At 41.4% G+C, this 24657-nt stretch overlaps 1 protein-coding gene across 2 annotated transcripts in view; it reads left to right on the top strand.

Moving 5' to 3' along the window:
* LIMA1 (LIM domain and actin binding 1) overlaps nucleotides 1–24657 on the top strand; it is a 92186-nt gene that overhangs the window by 32270 nt on the left and 35259 nt on the right. For both annotated transcript variants that reach the window (XM_010857806.1, XM_010857805.1), the window contains exons 2-4: nucleotides 301–442; nucleotides 12896–12941; nucleotides 23025–23489. In XM_010857806.1, the coding sequence (XP_010856108.1) occupies nucleotides 324–442; nucleotides 12896–12941; nucleotides 23025–23489 (630 nt within the window). In that variant the 5' untranslated portion in view covers nucleotides 301–323. The remainder of the gene's footprint in view (nucleotides 1–300; nucleotides 443–12895; nucleotides 12942–23024; nucleotides 23490–24657) is intronic.

The following is a 24657-nucleotide window of genomic DNA, read 5'->3' as shown; positions in this document are numbered from 1 at the left end:
TTGGAACAGACTTAAGTTCAGGGAAAAGCCAATCGATGTCTGCACAGTGGGGTCAATCATAAAATGATGCAAACTGAAAGGGACCTTAGAGATCACCTGATCTAACCTTCTCATTTTACAGGAAACTACAACCCCAATTCAATCATCTGATCTAGGTTACAGTTTTTGAGAGAACCGGTAGAGGAATACAATCTGCTGCTCCAGGGCTCTCTGCTCTCACTTACACCACACTGTTGCCAGTCATTGGGTGCTGGAGAACTCTCTTCTGTGTCTAATATTCTGACTTTCTTTATCACATAGGTACTTCATTATCTGTAGACAAGATGGAACCAACTCCATTTAACAGACGGCAATGGGCTTCTCTATCGTTGAGGGTTACAGCCAAAGAACTTTCCCTTGTCAACAAGAACAACTCATCGGCCATTGTAGAAATATTCTCCAAGTAAGTGCTGATCCTGGCCCAAAAGGACCATCTGTCTTGAGCAAACATCACCACCTGTCAGGGAGATCACTAAAGGAAGGGCATGTGTCTAATGACTTTCTAGAGCACCTTCTGGATTTTGAGTACCACACAAGACTCTGTGACAAAGGAAGATGATAATAATCAGGAGATACATTCTCTGTACTCGAATTTTCGTTCAGTTTGGGAAAGAAAGAGATTTAAACACAGGAGAGAATTATGAAACACATAGTTATTAATCACAATGTTAGCAAGTCCAAAATGAATGGGAGTAAGGACTAGATATAGGATAAGAGACAGTATGTGATCACCATGGATAGAAGCCGTCAGGAAGGCTTTCTGGTTGAGGTGAGGGGTTTTTTTTTTTTTGGTTTGGGGGTTTTCATGAGATAAGTTTTGAGGCAGGTTTTTAGTTGAAGGGAGTGTTAGGTGCACTCTATGCCTACGTTGTCTAATAAGGTAGCCACTACATATAAGGCTATTTAGATTTAAATTAATTAAAATAAATCTAATTAAATTATATTCATTTGAATTAATTTCAATTAAGTAAAATTAAATTATAGTTAAAATTCAGTTCATCAGCTGCACTAGCCACATTTCAATCGTCCAATGGCTATGTGTAGCTGGTGGCTACCACACTGGATATTGCAGAAACATTTCACCATTGCATAAGGTTCTGTTGACCAGTGTAAACTCTGTAGGCAGACTGCAGTCTATTTTAGTAAATAAAGGTTTACTACTTATAGGCTCCCTATTTTAGTAAATAAAGGTTTATTGTAATACAGCCATGTCTTTTTGTGTATTGTCTGTGGCAGGTTTTGTGCCACAACAGCAGAGTTAAAGCAGAGACCATATGGCCCTCAAAGTCTAATCTGGCACTTTAAGGAAACGTTTGTTGACCCCTGCTCTGGACTATGGGTTTTTTTGATATGAGGGCCCCTTTCCTGCGTATTTTATATTCCTAGTGTGTAGCATGACAATTAGAACATACTAAGCACTCAGCAAATGTTGAGGGAATGGTATAAGTTAGTGAGATGGTAAGCACGTTAACTTCACTCAACTAGAGATGCCATAGAGCTTAGGGAAGACGGTACATTTACCTCACTAAGTAGAATTTATTACTTTATAGGAGATACATTTAAAAGAAGGAAGATGGGAAAGATTTAAAGAAAGTGATTGTGGGAGCTATATCTGCTGCTGCTGCTGCTAAGTCGCTTCAGTCGTGTCCGACTCTGTGCGACCCCATGGACTGCAGCCTACCAGGCTTCTCCATCCATGGGATTCTCCAGGCAAAAGTACTGGAGTGGGTTGCCATTTCCTTCTTCAGGGAGCTATATCTAGAGTACAGCTAAATACCAGTAGGAAGTTTCTGTAATCTGCCACTGTCACTCTTTCTTCAATGACAAATCCATCAACCACCTGCTCTGTGGAAAACACTGCCCTTCTGACCTGTTCACCGAGGATATCGCTTAAGGTGGGGCAGAGATGGGAGGAGAGTGCACAGCCCTTTCCCCTTCTAAGTTATGCATTTTATATTGCTGTAAATTTATGTCAAACTTATATTCTTATCAAAAAGAAAAGAAAACCAATAAAGATATTGCAGAAAAAGGATCCAGATCTGAAAAACTATTAAGACTTAACTTCTGGCCTCAAGGAATGTAACAGTATAGTTTAGTATAATTTATATTAGTAGAAGTCCTTAGGAGAAGGCAATGGCACCCCACTCCAGTACTCTTGCCTAGAAAATCCCATGGACAGAGGAGCCTAGTAGGTGGCAGTCCATGGGGTCGCTGAGAGTCGGACACGACTGAGCAACTTCACTTTCACTTTTCACTTTCATGCACTGGAGAAGGAAATGGCAACCCACTCCAGTGTTCTTGCCTGGAGAATCCCAGGGATGGGGGAGCCTGGTGGGCTGCCGTCTATGGGGTCGCACAGAGTCGGACACAACTGAAGCAACTTAGCAGCAGCAACAGCAGAAGTCCTCAAACTTCCTTCATTTTAAGACTCATGTGAGATACTTGTTAATAATACGGTGTTCCAATTATCTATTGCTGCATAGAAAAAAAGTCTCCAAAATTTAGTGTCTTAAAATAATAATAGCATTTATTTTGCTGTGAGTCTCCAATTAGGGCAGTGCTTGCCTTTGTTGCTTTCCCCATCCTCGGTGTCTCAGAACTGGGGCCATAGTCATCTAAAGGCTTACTCGTAAGTCAGGTGGTGGATGCTGGCAGTCATCTGGGCTCTCAGCTGGGGCCATGATCAGAATAGCTGCACATGGCTTTTCCATGTGGCTGCTTGGCTTGCTTGTCTGGGTTTCAAGGGCAAGCATCCAGAGAGGGAAGGAAGGAGGGAACAAAGAAGGAAGGGAGTCAGGGTAATGGTTATGTGGTCTTTTATGACCCACCCTCAGAATTTATACAGTATCACTCTTACCACATTCTCTTCATTAGGACTGAGTCATTAAGGCTGGCTCATATTTAGAGGGAGGGGAATTTGACTCTACCTTTTGGTGGGAGAAATGTCAGAGATTTGGGGGGACATATTTTAAGCCATCCGATATGGCTTCTCAACTCCTCCCTTAAAAATTCGGATTCGATGTATCTGTGATGGGCCCCAAGAATTTGTGTTTTTAACAAACGTAGTCTAGTGATTTTTAACTTCAGGGAAGTTTAAGAAGCACTGGTCATGGAAGAGATGGACTTGTGAACTTGAACATAAAGCAGAACAAATAAGGGTTATTTGTTCAAGTAAAGATTGAACAAGGAAATAGGAAAAGGAAATAGGAAAGCAAGCAGTCGAGCATGAAGAAATACAGAAGGGAGAAGGGATTGGCACAGTTCAGTTAGGGCCAGATGATCGAAGGCCTTGAGTACCATGCTGAGTTTGGGATTTAGTTAGATAAGCAGCAGAAACAATGATTAGGCTTGTATTTAGAAAGATGCTCTGGCAACAATGTAAAAGGTATGTTGGAAAGGTGACAGACTGATAGCATGGAGACAAGTTCTGAGACTCTTGAGAACCCACGTGAAAGTTATTGAGGGTGGGGGGCAGGAGGAGTGGAAAGGAAGGGGAGGTTTTGAGACAGTGTTGAGATATGATTAATGGGACTTGGAAACTCTCTGCTCTGCAGAGAAACTTCTCCACATTCTTGCCCTTTTCACCCTCCCCAGCCCCACTTCTCTTTCACTGAACTTGGTTTTCCCTTGACATGCATTCTATCTGAGTCATGCCTGGTTTTTTTTTGTGCATGCTACACTGAAATTTTCTGGGACCAGGAGTCAGGGGTGCTATTTCTCAGCTACTGTTTCCCATCCATTGTTTTTTTTTTTTTCCCTGCCTTGTTCTGAAGTTCAAAACCTGTGCTTTGAGCTTACATTTAACCATAGTATCCTTATCCTCCCCATCATGGCAGTGGTGTGCCAAGCTCCTTGCCTTCAAGGGGGACCCTAGCTTCCCACTTCATTTTCTCTTCAGTATTTCTCAACATTTTGGATGAGGCAGATGTTCCTTGTACAGGATGCTCATCATCTTGCCTTCCTCCAAATGGTAGTAGTTCCCCATGATATGGTGACAGACAAAAAAAGTGGGGAGGGGAAAATCCCAATAAGATCCCCACACATTTCCAAATGTCCACTGGGGCCATTAATGCCCCCAGTGTAGAATCACCGACCCACATAAATGACCTGTCTGATAGTATGGACTCATCATTTCTTCATTTCTTATTTATTTACTTATTTATTAATAATACACCATGTGGCTTGAGGGATCTTAGTTCCCTGACCAGGGATTGAACGCATGCCATAGCAGTGAATGCACTGAGTCCTAACCACTGGACCGCCAGGAAATTCCTGTGGACTCATCATTTCTTACTCTTCCATATGTCTTCAATCTGCTCATTCATTGTCTCCCATGCCCCCGTAGCTAGTCCCAACCTTCTCATCACCCAGAATCTGTCTCTGAAATATGTGTTTGGAAAACCTACTTTCTAATTAGAGCCTCCTGTCCTGCCTATTCTGCTTTCTTATTCCCACTGACCTGGCTCTTTGGCCAAACTGGAATACCCAGGCCATGATTGTTGGTCCCTTTCCTGGCTTCACTTCCTTCCCTGCCTAACTCGGTCAGTCACTTTAGTTAAACTTTCACCCTTCCTCAGTTCCCATCCCAGGGTTTTATTCTGTTGTCGTCATCCATTTCAGACAATTCCCAAGATAGAGGATTTGGGTCCTGTAGTAGCACTGATGAGAGGAAGTTGAAAAAAGTTGCTCATTTTAGGGGCTTCTTAATCTTGCAGAGAGAAAATGCAAAGGAACCTTAGAGGCCACCTTCTCACAGCATAGTAGGGTGACTGTCTTTTCACCACAAACGTTATAAGGGCAAATGGCAGTTATGCAGAATTGTAAATCCTGAACCCATTAATCAGAATCAGTGTGCCAGGTCTGTGGTAGATTCTTGATGGAAATTGATATTATTTCTAACCCTAATAAAAACTATATGAGGAAGGACCTGATCCCTGTTTTATGGTTGAGAACACTGAGGTGTAGAGAGTTAACCTGACCCCAAGTTAATATTTTGTGTCTGTCTAGTACTTTTCTTCTGATGCATAGATCCTGCTATTGAACTGGTTTTGAAGGATGGATAGAATTTTATTTGGTAGGCTGGGAGGATGGTGGTGACATGGCAGAGGAAGAACAGTCATAGGAAGTAAGGCACAGAAAAGGGAAAGAGCATGGGGCGTGATGTGCGTTTAAGACAGTGAAAACTGGAGAATCAGCCTGGATTTCTTCTCCAGGTCTCATACTTGATAGAGCCATATTGCTGATACTGCTTAAGGCTTTGAGGATTCACTCATAGTAGGTTCCCAAAGCAGATTGCAGGGCTGTTTTCCACAAAGCGTACATTAATTTCTACTTCAAACACTACTGACCTCATTTTCTCTTATTTTGAAACAGTCTCTCTTAGAGAATTCTAGTTCTTTAATTAGAATTCGTAAATGGAGTTTAGAATTAGTAAATCCTATGCAAGCCATTGGAGAAGGAAATGGCAACCCACTCCAGTGTTCTTGCCTGGAGAATCGCAGGGATGGGGGAGCCTGGTGGGCTTCTGTCTGTGGGGTCGCACAGAGTCGGACACGACTGAAGCGACTTAGCAGCAGCAGCAGCAGCATACATGTCTAGTTAAGAGACCCTAGGAAACCTTGAGATGTTTGTGATCAGAGGTTAATATAAAAATGTTATTTGGAGAAAGCGTCATCTGGCTGCTCTTTATAAGATTAGCTGGGCTTTACTTTCTAAGTGTTAATAACGTTTCACATGAATATGTACGTAAGAGTCATTTTTGTAGCATCATAGCATATGTCTCATGAGTGCTTTATAACTCCAGACTGATTTCTTTTATTAAGCCTCTGTACTATCTAAAGCGTTAAATCTGAATAAGGAGGATGCTCTTGATGAGTCAATTTGAACAGCCAGCTTTGGTTTCACTCACCAATGACTTCAGCATGGAAGAATCCTTTGCTTGATTAAAAGTTGACTCTTTTAGTAGAATTTGGTTTCTTGATTCTCTTTAACATATTTTTTAATTAATTTATTTATTTTCCTTTTTTTGGCTATGCTGGGTCTTCGTTGCTGCATGGGCTTTCTCTCTAGCTGCGGTGCACGGGCTTCTCTTATTGCAGAGCACAGGCTCTAGGTGCTTGGGCTTCGGTGGTTGTGGCTAGAAGGCTCTAGAGAACAGGCTCAATCGTTGTAGCACACCAACTTAGTCTTTCTGAGGCTTGTGAGATCATCTTGGACCAGGGATTGAACCCATGTTTCCTGCATTGGAGACACCCCTAGGGATCAGGGGAGCCCATGACTCATATGAAGGGAATCTAGCCCAGTGGTTTTCAAACTATCCTAATCGAGTTCTTTAGAGGAACTTCAGAGGTCATTTCTGGGAAGACAGGAAGATCTAAAGGGCCACGCATGTGACCTTTCACCCCAGAGGTCCCGCTTTGATCCCTTTAATATGTGAGGTTCTAAAGGAAAGTTATGACCAACCTAGATAGCATATTGAAAAGCAGAGACATTACTTTGCCTACAAAGGTCCATCTAGTTAAGGCTATAGTTTTTCCAGTGGTTATGTATGGATGTGAGAGTTGGACTGTGAAGAAATCTGAGTGCCAAAGAATTGCTGCTTTTGAACTGTGGTGTTGGAGAATACTCTTGAGAGTCCCTTGGACTGCAAGGAGATCCAACCAGTCCATTCTGAAGGAGATCAGTCCTGGGTGTTCTTTGGAAGGAATGATGCTAAAGCTGAAACTCCAGTACTTTGGCCACTTCATGCGAAGAGTTGACTCATTGGAAAAGACTCTGATGCTGGGAGGGATTGGAGGCAGGAGGAGAAGGGGACGACAGAGGATGAGATGGCTGGATGGCATCACCGACTTGATGGACGTGAGTCTGAGTGAACTCCGGGAGTTGGTGATGGACAGGGAGGCCTGGCATGCTGCAATTAATGGGGTTGCAAAGAATCGGACAGGACTGAGCAACTGAACTGAACTGAAGTTATCATTTGAAAAGAGGATTCTCCAGCAAAAACAACTACTGATCTAGCTAACCTTTGTCCCATTCCTCTGACAAATAAGAAACTTGAAGTGCAGCATTTGTGATGAAAGATCACACCCCAAGATAGTGGCAGAGCTTAATCCAGGACACTTAATCCCCCCACCACCATGCCTCCCCTCCTGTCCCTGCTCCTCCCACTCTTGTTATAACTTTACCCATTCCATAGACCCAAGAAAGAGCAGGTTTATATTTAGTTTTCTGTGACTGTCCTTCCATCATTAAGAAAAACTTTGACCCTCAGATCTCTACTTCATTGCTTCTCTGTACTATTTTAGTGGTGAAATTGTTCCAGAAGAAAATGCATTGCCTAAAACTTGGGAATTTCCATTTTCCTTTTTTTTTTTTTTGGCTCAGTGAGACCTTCCCTCTATTTGAGGGCATACAAGCAAGAGTCATGGCTCAGGAACTCCGTTCTCTGGCCTTAGAAAAGTTTGAGACAGTTATTACTCCCCAGATAATTTTAGCATCCTCCATCAGCTGCCTGCCTCACAGCTGAGCATTAATAAGCAGTTGCAAGATTAAATTCTGTATGTGAAGAGGAGACTGGAGGACAAGAAAATCTAGGAAGGGAAGAGGGATAAGCTTTTAATTATAGAAATCTCATGACAAATATTTTTTCCCTCAGATTGGAATCTTTTAAAATGCCTTTTCCCTCCCCATCAGAGACCTTCACATTTTGTGTCAGAATAATGCTAGTTACTCTGAGCATATTTGAAGAAAATCTAAAGCCTGAGTCCTAATCTAACATTGAATTCAGAAGTATTGTACCTCAATATCTCTTAGTATTCAAAGTGTCAAAATGTAAAAGTACCGAGGACCTTACTTGGAAGAAAGCAGTGGTGTGGAACCTTTCTCCCTGAGTTTCCACTGTTTAGCAAGTACTTCATTACAAATAAAGGGTGGTGATATTTGAGTGGGAGTTTCAAAACACAATTCAAGACTGCCATTGGCGTGTACACCTGTATCTTACAGATGCCTCAGTGCTAAAAGAATAGGACTAAAGATGAAGACTATTTTGATCTTTCTTTAAATCTGTGTTTCTATTAAGACAGTAAAAGGAAGGGAACCGCTGAGCTTATTTACCCAACTAACCACGGTGTAAATTGTTCTCCTTGCCTTGGGGAACAATTGACCAAGAATCAACCTGTCTGCTGATTGGGCTCTGTCTTTCATATATTGTATTATATTGCTGTAATATACTGTAGATCATTACCCAAGGAGTGTGGAAACACAAGTTCAAGGCCAACTTTTAGTTCCTTTCTAGCTCTAATCTGCTGTGTTTCTGCATTTCTATTTTTAGGGACTCTCAGATACATTTCACTTTTCACTTTCAGATACATTAGTACAAGTGGGGAAAAAAAATGAACAGGGCCATTCACCAAAGCACTATTTGTAATGATAGATAACTGTAAACAATCCAGATGTCCATTAAAAGGACTATGGGTTAATAAATTATAATGGAAGAGGAATGCCAGGGTTACCAAAGACTTCTGTGTTGCTTAGAAAAGTTATCTAAAACATACTGAAGAGATGTTTGTTAGCCTTCATCTTAGATGGCCTTTTGCCACTTTTTCCCACATTTTTTCTTCCCTTAGTTTCTCTGGAAGTCTGTTTTTTCTCCTACCTCTGTTCCTTCTCTGTTCTCTAACAGAGAATGAGAACCTCTTCTTCATGTTCTGACTGCTAATTGTTAACGTCTCCAGGACTGAGTTCTGAGCCTTTTCTTACATTGCACATTCTTCATAGATGATATCATAGAGTTACACAGCTTTCATACCATCTGTGGACAGACAAGTCCTAAATTTATGTTGTTCATTCAGATCTCTCTTTCCAGCTCTAGAACATGTATCAAATCACTGTTACCACCAAAGGGATGTTTTGGTTAGCATGGCTAACATGGAACTCTTCATCCTCCCCATCCCCAACTGTGCTCCTCCATCCATTGACTCAGCTGTTGAAAACCTGGGGATCATTCTTGACTTGTTTCTCATTACCAATCCTGTTGATTCGACTTCTGAAATATACCTCAAGTCTATTCACTTTATCTCCAGTGCTACCTCCCTGGACCTTCCTGCATCGTCTGTCACCATTGCCACCTCTATCCTGCACCCCGACTCCAGTCCATTCTCCACACAGCATCCAGTGCTCTTTTAAAAACATAGCTTGGGGACTTTCTCAGTTGTTCAGAGGTTGTTCTTGCACTCTCCAGCAGGGGGCATAGATTCAATCCCTAGTTGGGGAACTAAGAGTCCACGTGCTACTCGGCATACCCAAAAAATAAAATAAAAACATAGCTTGGATTAATGACCATTCATTGTACCATTGACCATTCATTCATTGTACCTAAGATTACATTCAAAATTCTTAGAATAGCCTGCAAAGCCCTTGATGCCTGGCCTCATCTCCTGACCTCTGCCTTTCTCAATGTGCTTCAGCAACATTGGAGTTCTTTGTGTATCTTATACAGGGGAGACACTGTTTTGCCTTAGGGACTTTGTGTGTGCTCTTTTTCTTTGCCTGGAATGCTTTTCTTGCTTTGTTTTGCCTGGCTGACTCCTGATCAAACTGCAGATTTCAGCCTAAAGGTCATTTCCTCAGCAAGGCTTTTCTTCACACACACACACACACACACACACACACACACACTGCCCCACCCTACCCCACACCCGCCTTCTGAATTCAGTTCCTTTGTTAGGTTGTTTAATAGTACTCTGTCCTTCTTTGAAAGATTTATCCCTATAGTATGTGTTTAATATTTAAACTATAAGCTGTCTGAGAGCAGGAACTATGCCTTTTTTGGTTATTTCTTTCACTACTTTTTCTCTAGTGCTTAGAACATACTTTTTTTTTTTTTAATTTTTTCACTAGTGCCACTTGGCTTGCGGAGGCTTGTGGAATCTTAGTTTCCCAGTCAGGGATTGAACCAAGGCCATGGCAGTGAAAGCACCAAGTCCTAACCATTGGGCCACAAGGGTCCCCGGTGGCTCAGATGGTAAAGAATCTGCCTGCAATGCAGGAGATCCAGGTTCAATCCCTGGGTCAGGAAAATGCCCTGGAGAAGGGAATGGCAACCCACTCCAGTATTCTTGCCTGGGGAAAGCCCATGAACAGAGGACCCTGGTGGACTACAGTCATGGGGTCAAAAAGACTGAGTGGCTAACACTTTCACTGTTTCTTGAATGAAAACTCAAGCTGTTCTAAAATGGAGAAAAGTAGATGCAGTATAGTATGTACAATATTATTTGTTAAATATGTTTCAAATGCAGTATTATTTTAAATTTTTATATATTTTAGATGTTAATCTCTTATCAGATATATGATTTTCAAATATTTTCTGGCATTTCATGGTTTACCTTATTGAAAAAACTGTCTTTTCCCTGTTAGATGGTCTTGGCACCCTTGTCAAAACCCTTTGACCATATATGTGAGGTTTCGTTTCTGGGCTCTCTATTCCATTCCATTGATCTTATATCACTGTCTTTATGCTGTTACCAGATTCGATTTTTAAAAAATTTTTGGTAGTATATACATAAAGTGTAGTTTACCATTTAAACAATTTTAAGTATACATTTCAGTGGCATTAAAGTCCATTCACACTGTGCAACCATGCTTTTGTTCTTTATATAGCTGTGTAGTATTCCATTGCATGAATACATTATAATTTATTTACCAGTCCGCTGCTAATGGACATTCAGGTTGTTCTCAGTCATTTGCTATTACATTTAGTGCAGTGACAAATAATCTAATGTAAAAGTTATTTTTGCTTATGTGAGTGTACCTATAAGATAAATTCTGGAAACAGAATTGGCAAATTGTAACATTTATGTTTTGTAATTTTTGTAAAATTGACAAAATGCTTTCCCTAGAGGTTTTATTTATTTACCCTCTGTATATTGGGGTTTTTTTTCCTTAAAAAAAGTTTTTTCCTACTTAGATAAGAAATGTTCTTAGTGTTGTTTGAATTTTTATTTTGAGGCTAAACATTCTTATTTTTTGTTTGAGTCACTTGATATTTTCTGTGAACCCTGTGTTTATGTTTATGCCCATTTTTCTATTAAGTTGCTTTTGTTGGTTTCTTACTGATTTGTAAGAGTTCTTTGTATTTTAGAGAAATTAGCCTTTTGTCTGTAATATGTTTCAAATATCTCTGTAGCTTGTAATTTGACTTACAGCAGTTCTAATCCCATTTTTTTCCATAAGCTGTGGTCAGTGAAATCCCAATTGTTTTTGGAAGTTCTTTCACCCTACCCTTTAAGAAAACTCTGCTCAGTTTCAGAGTATTACTCAGTCTAGTGAATGAGACACTGCTACCTGATTGTTAAACTTTAAGGGTAGTAAGAACTGGAGGAGACCTTAGAAATCCTCTCACAATCACTTAATTTTGTGGATGAGGCCCAAACAAGTTATATAACCCAGGTTACGTAGTAGGAAAGCAGTGATGTTAAATCTAGAAGTTTCCTCTGGCTTCCATTTTGGATGAGGTTGTTCTATTTAACACACACACTGAGGAAGTTCTGAGCTTATGAAGGTATTTATGAGCTGAAAGTTAGTATTGGTTAGGGAATGGGCCCTTTCCCATATTGTTCTTTATCTTCTTGTCTCATCTCCTTTTCCCTGCCCAAATGCCTTGTAAATTCTGAAAGTCTGCCTTAAGGCAGGAACAAGTGACCCATTGACCAAGCCCTTTTCTAGGATTGGGGTTAGGTTGGTGAGTTCAAGGCCTGCAGGCCCAAGGAATCAAATCAGTAAGTTCTAGGCACGCAGGCCTCACCTGGTGGGATTCTTCTAGTGATAGTGCTGCCTTCAGTGTTTGACTCAGAGGCTCTGAGGAAGCCCCATTAAGACAGTTCTGAGTGGTCTGGAGGTTTGTTGTGGCCTGGACGTCCCAAGCCTTTTTTGCTTTCAAATGGAGGAAACCGGATCACCTGGGACTTCAGTTGTTCCTCAGGAATCTCCTGAGCAAATAGTAAAAATGATAAAATGATTGAAAGTAAAAATTAAAGGAATAAAATTATAGAAGCCTGTTTATCAACTCTAAGATGCCATCGACTGTAGGCTGGGCCATTATTTTATGCATCACTAAAGGAAAAATACTGTTAATTAAAAGAACTAATGCTTGCTTAGCATAGAAACTTTTCTCACAAATCACTCTTACACATATATTTAAAAAAAAGAAAACAATTTTTCTTTCAATGGCAAATCGAAGTGTAGTCTCATTAAAGACATTTCAGTGGCATTTAAAGGATGTATAATACCTTCAAATATATTTAACTGAGCAAAAGCGACAGTACCAATAGCTTAGGCTAAATTTACACATGTACAGGCCGTATGACTACTTCTTGATCATTTGGCCGACAAGAATTGTAAGATTTTAGAGGCATTAATGAATGGGGAAAGTGCAACCTAGGGTTAATGTAATACTGTACCCTTTGACTAATTCCAAAGCATTTATATACATGGCTTTTTATACATCATTTATTCTTCCCAGCCTTATAGTAGATCGTTTTCTAGGTAAGGAAACTGAGGCTTAGAGAGGTTGACTTGCCCCAGATTACATTAAGTAATGAAACTGAGACTTAAAAACCCAGGCTTTCTGCTGTCTCCATTTTCCCAGCGTTTGACCTCGTTGTCTTGGCTCTTTCTCTTAGAGCAGTTGACTGCAACAGTGCAGGAAGTGAGGGCTGCCCCGATTCTCTGCTTTTGATAGAGGTGACTGATGATAATCCTTGGCAGAGATAGGTGTGCAGAAGTGGTTTTCTTGAAGTTTGAAAGTGTAAAAATTTAAGTTTAATTTGAGGATATTCTTTTTCCCCCCCTCTTCTCTAAGGTACCAGAAAGCAGCGGAAGAAGCAAACATGGAAAAGAAAAGAAGTGTAAGTATTTGGAAGCCCTGCGACACGTGGAACTTCGTGGTCGCAGCTCATGTGGCCCAGCCCCCTGCAGCCTCCGCGGGACTGTGGGCTCTGCGTCAGCTGAGCCGGGCCTTTGTGCCAGCTGGTCTCATTGCTGAACCATTTGCTCAGGAGAACTTGGCTCAGGTGCAGAGAATCTTATTTTTTTCCCTGAGGTTCTCCTTTGAGCCACTTTTTCTTTCCTGAGTTGAGTGAAAGACAGAAGGCCAAGTACTTTGCTTGTGGTTATAAAATGGCTTACTGCTTCTGCTCAAATCAGGAGACAGGGCTTCCTAGGCTGTTTCTTTTTTTCCAAATCAAACAACCAGAAAGTCTCTCTGCATTTAAATGGTAGCAGCTGTGCAGCTGTTGTCATTCCCCTGGGTTCTTTGTTTAAAGCAAACTTCTTGACCCAGTCTAGTTAGCAAATTTCTTAGCAGCAGGATCCACCAAAGGCAAAAACCTCAGAACCAGCTCTCGGCTCTACCCATTTTGTACTTTCCCGCTGGCTAACTTCCAGTTTGGCTGGGTAGTGTATTTCTTTTGAAATCTTACTTGATTTCTTCATATGAGGGGAAAAGCCTCACATATTTGGGCAAGAATTCTTCATTTGTCTGGCATTACAAAAATATCCTCCTGGCAGTTTTCAGCACCTAACCTATTTAAGTGAGTGCAAAGCATGCCTCTGTCACTTTGTCTTCTCTAAGGGGGCAGTGCTGACTGGGTCTTTGACAATTTTCCTGTAATTCGAGAATGGAGCCCTTCTGGTGCACTGTAAGAAAACTTACCATCACTTCACTCAACTGCTGGTTTTCTTTTCTTTCCTACTCTCTCTCTCGCTTGTTATTTTTCCCCTTTCTCTTTTCTTCATTCCTTTTTTCCTTTCACTCATTCATTTTAGCAAGTATTCAGAGTGCCCACTGTATGCCAAGCACTGCTTTAGGCACTAATACAGACTACATCTCTGCCCCCATGGAGTTTATATTCTGGTGGGAGAGACAGACCATAAAGATGTAGCAGGTATAAAACAAAATGAAGCAGGTAAGAGGGATGAGTATAGTGGTCAAGGAGGCATTTGAGCAGAGGTCTGAGGACAGGAGCTTGGGAGAAAAACAATTCAGGCAGAAGATAAGAGCACATGAACATGCCTCGAGGCAAGAATATCCTAAATGTATTTGAGGAACAGGAAGGGAAATGTCATGTCCAGTTGTTGTGAGGACATGGACCTTAATTCTGATTAAATGGGGGCCTTTGAAGGGTTTGTGCAAAGGATTAATGTGATCTGACTGAAATTTTAAAAAGAGGAGGAAAAGACAAGAGGAACAGTAGCAAAAGCGTGAAGACCAATTATAAGACAGTTGCAGTGATTTAGGCAAAAGATGATAATGGATTGGACTGGAGTCATAGCTATATGGGCTTCCCACATGACTCAGTGGGTAAAGAATCCACCTGCAATGCAGGAGACATAAAAGATGTGGGTTCAGTCCCTGAGTCAGGAAGATCCCCTGGAGGAGGGCATGGCAACTCACTGCAGTATTTTTGCCTGGAGAATCCCAAGGACAGAAGAGCCTGGCGGGCCACAGTTCATGGATTGCAGAGTCAGACACAACTGAAGTGACTGAGCATAGCACAGCACACAGGAGCTCTACAGGCGATGAGAAGTAGTCAGGATTTATACTGAAGGTAGAAAGGAAGAATTGCAACAATGCATCTGGCCCAAACACCAGGAAAAATGCCATTGAGATCAGGAAGGTGGCAGTAAAAACAAGTTTAGAGAAGGGAAAATATTTGTTAGAAGCTTAGCTTTGGACATGTTAAATGTAATTCTTTATTAAGACTTCCAAGTATCGATGTCAAATAGGAGCTTGGATGTACAAATCTGGAATTGGAAGAGATCCAGCCTGGAGATGAGATCTGTGTGTATCAAAGTATCAGTGGTTTGTAAAGATAAAAAATGGATGAGATCACCTGGGGATTGAGTGTAGCTAGAAAAGAGGTCTGAGTACTGAGCTCAGGGGCACCTTGCCATTTTAAGGTTGGAGAGAGAAGGAAGAACCAGCAAAAGAGACTTAAGGAGCAGCTGGTGAGATGCAGTGAAAAAAAGAGAATGGAGTACCAGATGTCCAGTGAAGAAAGTGTTTTCAAAAGGCAAATTATCGAGTCAAACGCACAGATAGGCTAAGAATTGACAATCAGATTTGGCAACATGAAGATCATTGGTCACTTTGTGCTGTTTGGTAGTGATGGGCTAAAGGCCTGATTGAACTAGGTTGTCTAATCAAGACAGTCAGATAACAAAAGTTGATACCACAAGTGGAGATAAACATTTATGGAACATCTTTTATGTGTCCCGAAAGCACTAAGAGGAATAGGATGTGGTCCCCGCCTTCAAGGAACTGCTTAGAGTTTAGAAAGTAGGATTTATTTTATTTATTTTTAAAATCAGATAGCATTCTCTTTTTAAAAATCTTTATTTATTTAATTTTTTGCTGCACTGGGTCTTTGTTGCAGTGTGCAGGCTTTTCTCTAATTGCAGCAAGTGGGGGCTACTCTGTATTTGGAGTACTTAGGCTACTCATTGTAGCGCCTTCTCTTGTTGCAAGGCACAGGCTCTAGGCATATGGACTTCAGTAATTGTGGCTCTCAGGCTTAGTTGCTCCACGGCGTGTGGAATCTTCCTGGACCAGGGATCGAACCTGTGTCCCCTGCATTGGCAGTTGGACTTCCAACCACTGGACCACCAAGGAGTCCCAGAAAGTAGAATTTAGAATCTCAGTGTGGTTAAGTACCATATTAAAGAAATATGCAAGGTGCCGGGGGAGAATTTAGGAAGGACTCATAACCTGGACTATGTCATGTCCAGGGAGACGTCCCAAAAGAAGTGGTGTCTGACTGAGCCTGAAGGATGACTAGGAATTAGCTAAATAAAGGGGGCAAAGGAGTGGTAGAGGAAGCAGCAGGTGCCCAGTGTGGAGGCATAAGAGAACAGGCGCATCTGACAGTAGAAAAGATAGCTGTCCCATTCACCGAGATGGAAAATTCAGAAAAAGAGTGAGGAGTAAAGGGAGGAGAGGGGAGACTTCAGCTTTAGACAAGGATGAGTTTAAGATATCTGTAGGATTTCCAGGTAGAACTGATAGGTAAGGAGAGCTATCTGGCTCGAGTTACAGGGTGTGGATCATCCATCTAGGTGGGTGAAAGACACCATCTATAGAAAAATATGTAAAGCGACTAAAGAGGATGACCTAAAAAGGCAGAATCTTGAGGGACCCCACTATATAAGGGAGGAACTAAGGAAGAGAAATTTGTTTAAAAAGAAAAACCTGAAGAATGTCTAGAAAAAAATGGAAAGAAATCTAGGAAAAAGGGATGTCACGGAAACTATATAAGGAAGGAAATTTTTAAAAGGGGGGAGCAGTCAATAACATCAGATGCTATAGAGACATCAAATAAAACAAAGGAGAAGTGTCTATTGTAATGGGTAGTTGAGGTAAAAGGGTGTGAGCAGGTGATTAAAGAAGAAACAATAAACCGAAAAAAAAATGCTTTTACCTCACCAATAATCAATGAGATATAAATTTAAATAACTGTGAGATACAAATTGTAACCTAAACAGTAGACAGATTTTTTAATTGGTGAAGTCTACTAGGCAATGCCTATTAAAATTTTCGATGTGTTTAATACCCATTGATCCTGCAATTGTGCTTGTAGGAATGATCATTGAGAAACACAAGTGAAATAAAATAAATGTAAAATGATATTTATTGCAGGATTCTTTGTAATACTGAAATGTTTAAAATTAGATATTCATCAGTGGGGAAATAGTAAATCATGGTATCTACATCCATTATAATAATATAGCATATGTTATGTATGATATCATATGGTTAAGATTTTATGTAACATGGAAAGGTATCAAAAGCACATTAAATGATTAAAGGACTTATGTGCAGAATAGTAAGTATAGTATGATTTTGTAGAAAAAAAAGATACTGTATAAAAATAAGGGAAAAGTTGAGAGCATGCGCAGCAAACTGTTGACAATGGATGTCTTGGTTAGGAGGAGCAGAGGAGTCAAATAGAGAAACTTGAAGCATATATTCAAGGCGTATATATTCCTATACTGACTATGACTCCCCCCCCACAATTAGTTTTTAAAAATACTTTTGTAATTGAGAAAAGTAATAAATTAAAAATAAGATAATGAAATGAAAATTGTAAAGAAGTAATTGGTGATCCTGATTTGTGCTAATTCAGAAGTGTTTTGGTAGTAGAATTAGAAGGAATGGAAAGTAGTCAGGTAGGAACAGCAACTACACAAGACTGTGCTTTCAAGACCCTTAACTGTGAAATGTGGGAGACAGCACTAGCTGGAAGAAAACAACATTGAAGATTGGTTGCTTTTTTTTAACAAAAATGTTTTATTTTGAAATAATTTTAGATTTATAGTTAGCATTATTAACTTAGTACAGAGAGCTCCCATAAAGCTCAGCCTACCTTTCCCTAATGCTAGCATGTTCTATAACTATGGTACATTTATGAAAACTAAGAAATTAACTTCGGTGTAACCCTATAAGTTAAACTAGACTTTATTCAGATCTTACCAGTTTTTCCATAAATGACAGATGGTTGCTTTTAAGATCTACCAGACTTGTAAGTGGTCTAATTTGTCTCCTGAAGAACAGGGTGGAATGTATGTATAAATTTATAGCGACGGCTGTCCAGGTGAAAGAATACTTATATTCTTAGAAAGCAAGATAGAGACACATTCAGGAGCAAGTGGGTAAATCTGTTTCTTTAGCAAATGCTGGGATCAGGTTACATGATAGCTTGGATTTCCAGAAATGGAGCCCTTCTTTTCTCTTCCCCTTCCATTTGTATTTAGGACACAGAAACACAGATGATCAATACCACCATTGATTATATTTTCAGTTTCCCTTCAAGCCTGGGATATGCCACATCTTGAAATCTGTGCTGTTTGGACAGTCATCATAATGACTGGCTGCCACTTTTTTGAGTAGCTCTTAGCCTAGAAATGTCTCCCCCTCCTTGGAAGCTGTGCATCCAAGTGGTCTGTACTTCCAGCCTACTGCTGCATCCTACCAGACATCGTCCTGCTTTTAAGATGAAGATTCCCCTGCCAAGATTTCAAACACTAAAGCTCATTTGACCCCACCTCTTCATTTTGCGGGTGGAGTAACAGACCCAAAGAGAGGAAGGGATTTATCCAAGGCCCCTTCCAAGTCAAATGTTCCTGCAGAAAGGACATTGTTGCATGTTCTGAGTGTGCCTGATCCTGTTTTAGGCACCTGGTGATGATCCAGAGGCAGCATCCACAGAGATTCTCAGCCTTGCTGGGTAGTATTCTGGATGTCACTTTGAGAAAGGAGGCTGGGGTTTTCTTGCAACCAGTGGGGCCCTTGAATACTTGTACCCTCCCTGACTTCCCACTGCCTTATTCTAGGAGAATACTTGGTAAAATGTTAAAACCTTGATGCAAATGACATTGACTAAAATTTCACCTTATTACCCCTCCTCCACCACCTGACTCTGAAACAACAGAGACTGTAGAGAGAGTAGAAAGAACAATAAGAGACTGTAACTCCAGTTCAGGATTTGAGAGATGACTGGATACTGTTTGTTGATCATGATTGTGAGGTGTGGCTGGAGGAGTGAGGAGGGCCACCCATTTAATAATAGTCACCACTATTGGTCAGTTACAACATGCGTGCTTTTGTATAGTTGCATTTATTCTCCACAATAGCCCTGTATGGTAGTTTCCAGAAATTAGGAAACTTGCCCAGGGTCGTTTGGCTGGATGAAGCTGGATTATATAAGCATTATATGCTCATTATAGGAAATACAGATACGATACATAAAAGAGGTAAGTGATGGGGATTTGCTGTATAGCATAGGGAATTATGGGGCTTCCCAGGTGGCGCTAGTGGTAAAGAACCCACCTGCCAATGCAGGAGACATAAGAGACATGGGTTTGATCCCCTGGTTGGGAAGATCCCCTGGAGGAGGGCATGGCAACCCACTCCAGTTTTCTTGCCTGGAGAATCCCATGGACAAAGGAGCCTAGTGGCTACAGTCCATGGGGTCACAGAGTCAGACACGACTGAAGCAACTTAGCACAGCACGACACATGGGAAATTATATTCAATATCTTGTAATAACCTATAATGGAATATAATCTAAGGAAAAAAAAATCCCTGAATCACTTTGCTATATACCTGAACCTAACAACATTGTAAATCAACTATACTTGAATTGAAAAAGAAAATAAAGAAAAGAAAATATATTCTCGTGCTCATGCTCAGCCATGTCCAACTCTTTGCAACGCTATGGACTGTAGTGCGCCAGGCTCCTCTGTCCATGGGATTTCCCAGACAAGAATACTGGAGTGGGTTGCCTGGCCTGTAGCCCACTGTCCAATGATAACTCAGGCTGCTTCCGTCCTGTACTCTTTTCACTGTGCTGCCCAGTCTGCTTTCAATTTTTGCTTTTGCCCTGTGCCTTTTTGCTTCTCTTTCTTTCCCAGAAAGCCTACAGCCACTGCTTCTGCCCCATCTTTTCTTGCCCAAGCTCTAAAGTCCTGGACAACTAACATGACCTGGTGGTGCTGCCAAGAGTGAAGACAGAGTCTGGGGCCTTCAGTGCTATCAGACCTCACAGCCCTGCCCTTCCCCTACTTGTTCCCACCCTAGCACTTTTGAACTTGCATCCTTAAGAACTCTTTTTATAAAAGAAGCACATTTACTCCTCTGTTAAAATGCCCCCCTAAAGGATGTCTTCTACCCAGGTCTTTGTTTGGGATGTTGCTGATACTCCATCACACAAATGCCTTTCTTTCAGGTCATCACAAGTTAAGTGGAAATGACAACTTTCAAACCATTTACAAATCACATCAAAATTATTTGATATTCCATTGAAGCTTTTTTTGTGTGACATTGTATTTATTTTTATTATACAATGAAAGCACATTTATTATAAAAAAAGAAGAAAATATAATCCAAATGCCCATAAATCCATGATCCCCAGAGGCAACCTGTTAACATTGGGATGTCTTTTCTTCCAGACTACTATTCTGTGTTTATATTTATAAACATATATGTGTATTATAGGCCTTCCCCAGTAGCTTAGCAGTAAAGATTCCACCTGCGATACAGGAAAGGCAGGAGATGTGGGTTTGATACCTGGGTTGGGAAGATCCCCTGGAGGAGAAAATGGCAACCCACTCCAGTATTCTTTGCTGGAAAATTCCATGGACAGAGGAGCCTGCTGGGCTACTGTCCATGGGGTTGCAAAGAGTCTGTCAGACACAGCTGAGTGACTGAGTACAGCACATGTGTATTATAACATGAAATCATGCTGTCATTTTTTTTCCCTTCATTTTTTTGGCCTTGCCACATGGCTTGTAGGATCTTAGTTCCCCTGCTTAGTTGCTCAGTTGTGTCTGATTCTTTGTGACCCCATGGACTGTAGCCCACCAGGCTCCTCTGTCCTTGGGGATTCTCCAGGCAAGAATACTGGAGTGGGTTGCCATGCCCTCCTCCAGGGGATCTTCCCAACCAGGGATCAAACCCAGGTCTTCCATATTGCAGGCAGATTCTTTACCATCTGAGCCCCAAAGGGAAGCCCCAAAGTGAAAGTCTCTCTGTTGTGTCCAACTCTTTGCGACCCAGGCCAGAATTCTCCAGGCCAGAATACTGGAGTGGGTAGCTGTTCCCTTCTCCATGGGATCTTCCCAACCCAGGGATCGAGCCCAGGTCTTCTGCATTGCAGGGGGATTCTTTACCAGCTGAGCCACCAGGGAAGCCCAAGAATACTGGAGTGGGTAGCCCATCCCTTCTCCAGTGGATCTTCCCGACCCAGGAATCGAACAGGGGTCTTATGCATTGCAGGAAGATTTTTTACCAGTTGATCTGCCAGGGAAGTTCCCCTACCAGGGATTGAACCCCGGGCCCATTGCAGTGAAAGCGCCTAACCACTGTATCGTCAGGGAATTCCCCATGCTGTCTTATAAATAGCTATTTCCACTCAAAAGTGTCTTATGAGTATCTTTTCATGTCAATAAATATACTTTAATCACATGTCTCTGAGAAAAGTAGTGTACAGTTACCAAGGCAAAATGCCACTTTGATTCTCAGGGCTTCTGTTTGAGCAGGGCAGGGCAGGTGAAGTTGGAGACCCAGATGAGTCATCCATTGTGTCTCAGGAGGGAGCCCAGAGCTGAGAGAGTTGCTGGCAGTTAAGGTAGCACCAGCTTCCAGACCTGTTTTCGTTTCTTAAGATTTATTTGTTTATTTTATTTTTTGGTTTTTGTGGTGGGCCTGTGTTGCTGCACATGGGCTTTCTCTATTTGCAGCAAGAGGGAGCAACTCTCTAGTGGTGCACACGGTTCTCATTGTGGCAGCTTGTCTTGTTGTGGAGCACAGGTTCTAGGCACTCGGTCTTTAGTAGTTGTGGCGCATGGGCTTCGTTGCTTCGAGGCATGTGGGATCCTCCAGGACCAGGGATTGAACCCGTGTCCCTTGCATTGCAAGGCAGATTCCTAACCACTGGACCACCAGGGAAGCCCCTGGACCTGTTTTGTTTTGTTTAACTTTTTATTTTGTAGCGGGGTATAGCTGATTAGCAGGGTTGTAATGGTCTCAGGTGAACAGCAAAGGGACTCAGCCATGCACATGCATGGAGAAGAATGGCAAAAAGAATAGAACCCAATCTGTTTTTTAATTCTCTCTTTTCCAACAAGCAAACTTTTCATGCTGCTTCTATTTCTGACCCATACACGCTTCCCCCAGTGAAGCATATTGTCAGCTAAGATTTAAGCGCAAAAATCAAGCAAAGTTGTTCTTCTCTAAGTTTCTTTTTTCAAGTGTTGGTGTTACTTGAAGTGGCTCTCATCGTGTATTCAGAAGAGTAATAAGGTGAGAGACTTAATTCCCAATATAGCTGCTAATCCTGTTTAATTCCCTAGAGTCTTTCAGTCCTAGTTGGTTTGTCCTTTCTTAGTTGAAAGACCGGTGAGTCACAGACTGCAGGAATGGAGGGCAAGAAGGTATTGGAGTTTGTGCTCTGTTGGAAAGGCGCTGCTGCTTACTTTATTTAGGAGTGCTTTCCAAGTCTGGGACGTTGAATTTTACTTCACCAAGCATGTCTCCTCTAATTATTACAGAGCAACATGGACAATTTCCAGATTGTTTTCAATGTCTTATATGTATCAATTAATTGCAGTTTAACCCAGGCGAAAGGGAATTAATTGTCTTAGATGTGTGTCCTTCCATCAAGAGAGGGAGTAGTAGTGGTGTTTCATATGAAGCCTGGCTATTTTGCAACCAAAAGGTCTGGAAAATAGTGAATTTTCTAACAGAATTTATACATGACCAACATGTAGAGAAGAACAGCGGGTGGGGGGTGGGGAAGGATTCAGTTATTATGTAAAAATAAAATTTTTTCATGTAAATTATGTTACATATGATGATATGTCACTTATGCAAATACATGTAAAAGTCTGGTGGCTGCTTTAAATTTCCACAAATAGTTTCAATTCTTGATGCTACTATCCACAATTATTGGTATTGTGTAGTGTAAGCTATACCGCATCTTTGTCTCATTTAAAAGAAAAAACCCAGCAGGATTCACCACGTAATTTTGTGGCATGTAATAATGAAATTTTATTAGTACATATTTACAGGATTTAAAGTAACTGTTAATTTGCTTTTTCTTTCTGTTTTCCCCATTAATCTCTGGGTAAAAAAATCCCTTGTCTCCAATGTAACTATCATTAGATCTGGGCTCTCCTTTCTTCTCATTTTGTCCTTATAAGGCTATCCTGTTTTATCACTTCCTGCTTTAGCTCCTGACTTTTTCTCTCTTCCCCTCTCCCTCTCCTGGGGTGGATGCTTTCTCCATGTGGCAGGGCTGTAACTGTTCACAGCTGTCGGAGACGCCAGTGGAGCAGGAGCAGCTTGGAGTTTTAACTTTCATTTTACAAAGAACAACATGTTTGAAGGTTTCAGCAGGCAAGTTATAACTGGCATTCACTTTTTGTTCTTCTAGAACGCTGAAAATCTCCCCCAGCACTTTAGAAGGGGGAACCTGACTGCGTTAAGGAAGAAGTGGGAGAACCCGGTGCTGGGAGCCGACTCTCTCCCAGACTCAGTGCGAAACAGCAGCGCAGAGGTCAGGCACAGAGGCGACCCTCCTCCCGCTGAAGTGGTGGGCAGCTCTGCCTCTGGGGTCCAGGCTGACCGAGAGGAGCTAGTCCAACCCAGACCTAAGATCAGATCGCCTCCTGAAGCTCCTACTAAGTACCCGCACCCCCGCATCAAGGACAGTGAGCATCTTAAAGACCACTCAACAGAAAATAAAAAGATGGAAAACTGTCTGGGAGAATCCAGACATGAAGTAGCAAAACCCGAAATGAGTGAAAACGCAGAAACTGCAAACAAAATAGAGAAATACAATGTTCCGCTGAACAGGCTGAAGATGATGTTTGAGAAAGGTGAACCAACTCAAACCAAGGTAAGGATCGGGTGGGTTTAAAACTTGAAAAAAGGCCAATTCAAGTAACTAAACAAAGCTTTTTTTCTAGTCTAGATTGTTTGAGTGTGGCGAGTACGTGGTCAGTATGTCTTTTGATTCAAGTTAGACGAGTAGTTAATAAAACGTCTCAGATGAATTATTTACAGAAATGCTAAGATTTTTGGGTCTGTGACCCAGTTTCGCATGAAAGTAAGCGCACACTGGGATTCAGGTCGATACCTAGAAAGGAAGAGAGTTTGATGCCGTCTGGGTTATGTGTTTTCCTACGCTTGGCCTTTTAATTTGTCTTCCTGTGCCTTTTGTCATTAGTAGCTTTGGGGGGTGGAATTACTGCTGAATCTCTCTGTGCGTGGACACAGCTGCAGTCTGCGTGTTAAGGCCAGACTTTAACATTAAGACTGAGGCTTAGTTGTCTTCTTGCTAGCTGAACCCTTTCTCTTCTTAACTTCCTCATCTGTGCCTTCCAACAAATGTTTTCTATCAGCTAAAATCCTATCCCTGGAAAAATCAATGAAAATAGCCAGACTAGCTGTAGCCTTCAGGAGTTTTGACTTGCAAATGCACAGAGTTGCATTTTCCTACAACTGCTAATGAAATTTGATCCTTAGTGTGGAGTGCAGACCAGGTCCCCAGAGGGAATTACTTAGCTAGAAAATGAGTTACATATGCTGGTGACTTATAACACAATCCAGGGGCCGCAGAGCTGGTCAGTTTTTCCAGTTTTCTCATACTTTCCTGCATATCTGGCTTTGTGCATGGGGTTCGTTTGTTACAACAGTCATTCTAATGAAATAAACAGATCTGATGGGGAGCAAAGCCATCATTTACTCTAGATCACATCTAGATGGGAACGTGGACTTTTTTTTTTTTCCAGCTAAATATTTGGTCCAAATGTCTACATTTGTGAAGTAATGGTAGGAAGTGTTTCTTCTGAGGCAAAAATTAGATAACTCATCCTAGAATTCTTCAGTTACGTTTGATGCGATTTAGCCATCCCTTCTCATACCTTGCAGTGCCTGTCGCTTTTCTCCTTAGGAGAGTTCTTTAGTGTTCGGCGATCATCAGTTGAGGATGTAGAAAGAATTTTTAAAGGTTTGCAAAACTAGAACCCTTTTCTCTGCATGGGTTCTAACTCTATTTTAACATA

This window comes from Bison bison, unplaced genomic scaffold, assembly GCF_000754665.1.
Source record: "Bison bison bison isolate TAMUID 2011002044 unplaced genomic scaffold, Bison_UMD1.0 scf7180017864383, whole genome shotgun sequence".
NCBI lineage: Eukaryota > Metazoa > Chordata > Mammalia > Artiodactyla > Bovidae > Bison > Bison bison.
This window is presented reverse-complemented; position numbering and strand designations above follow the sequence as displayed.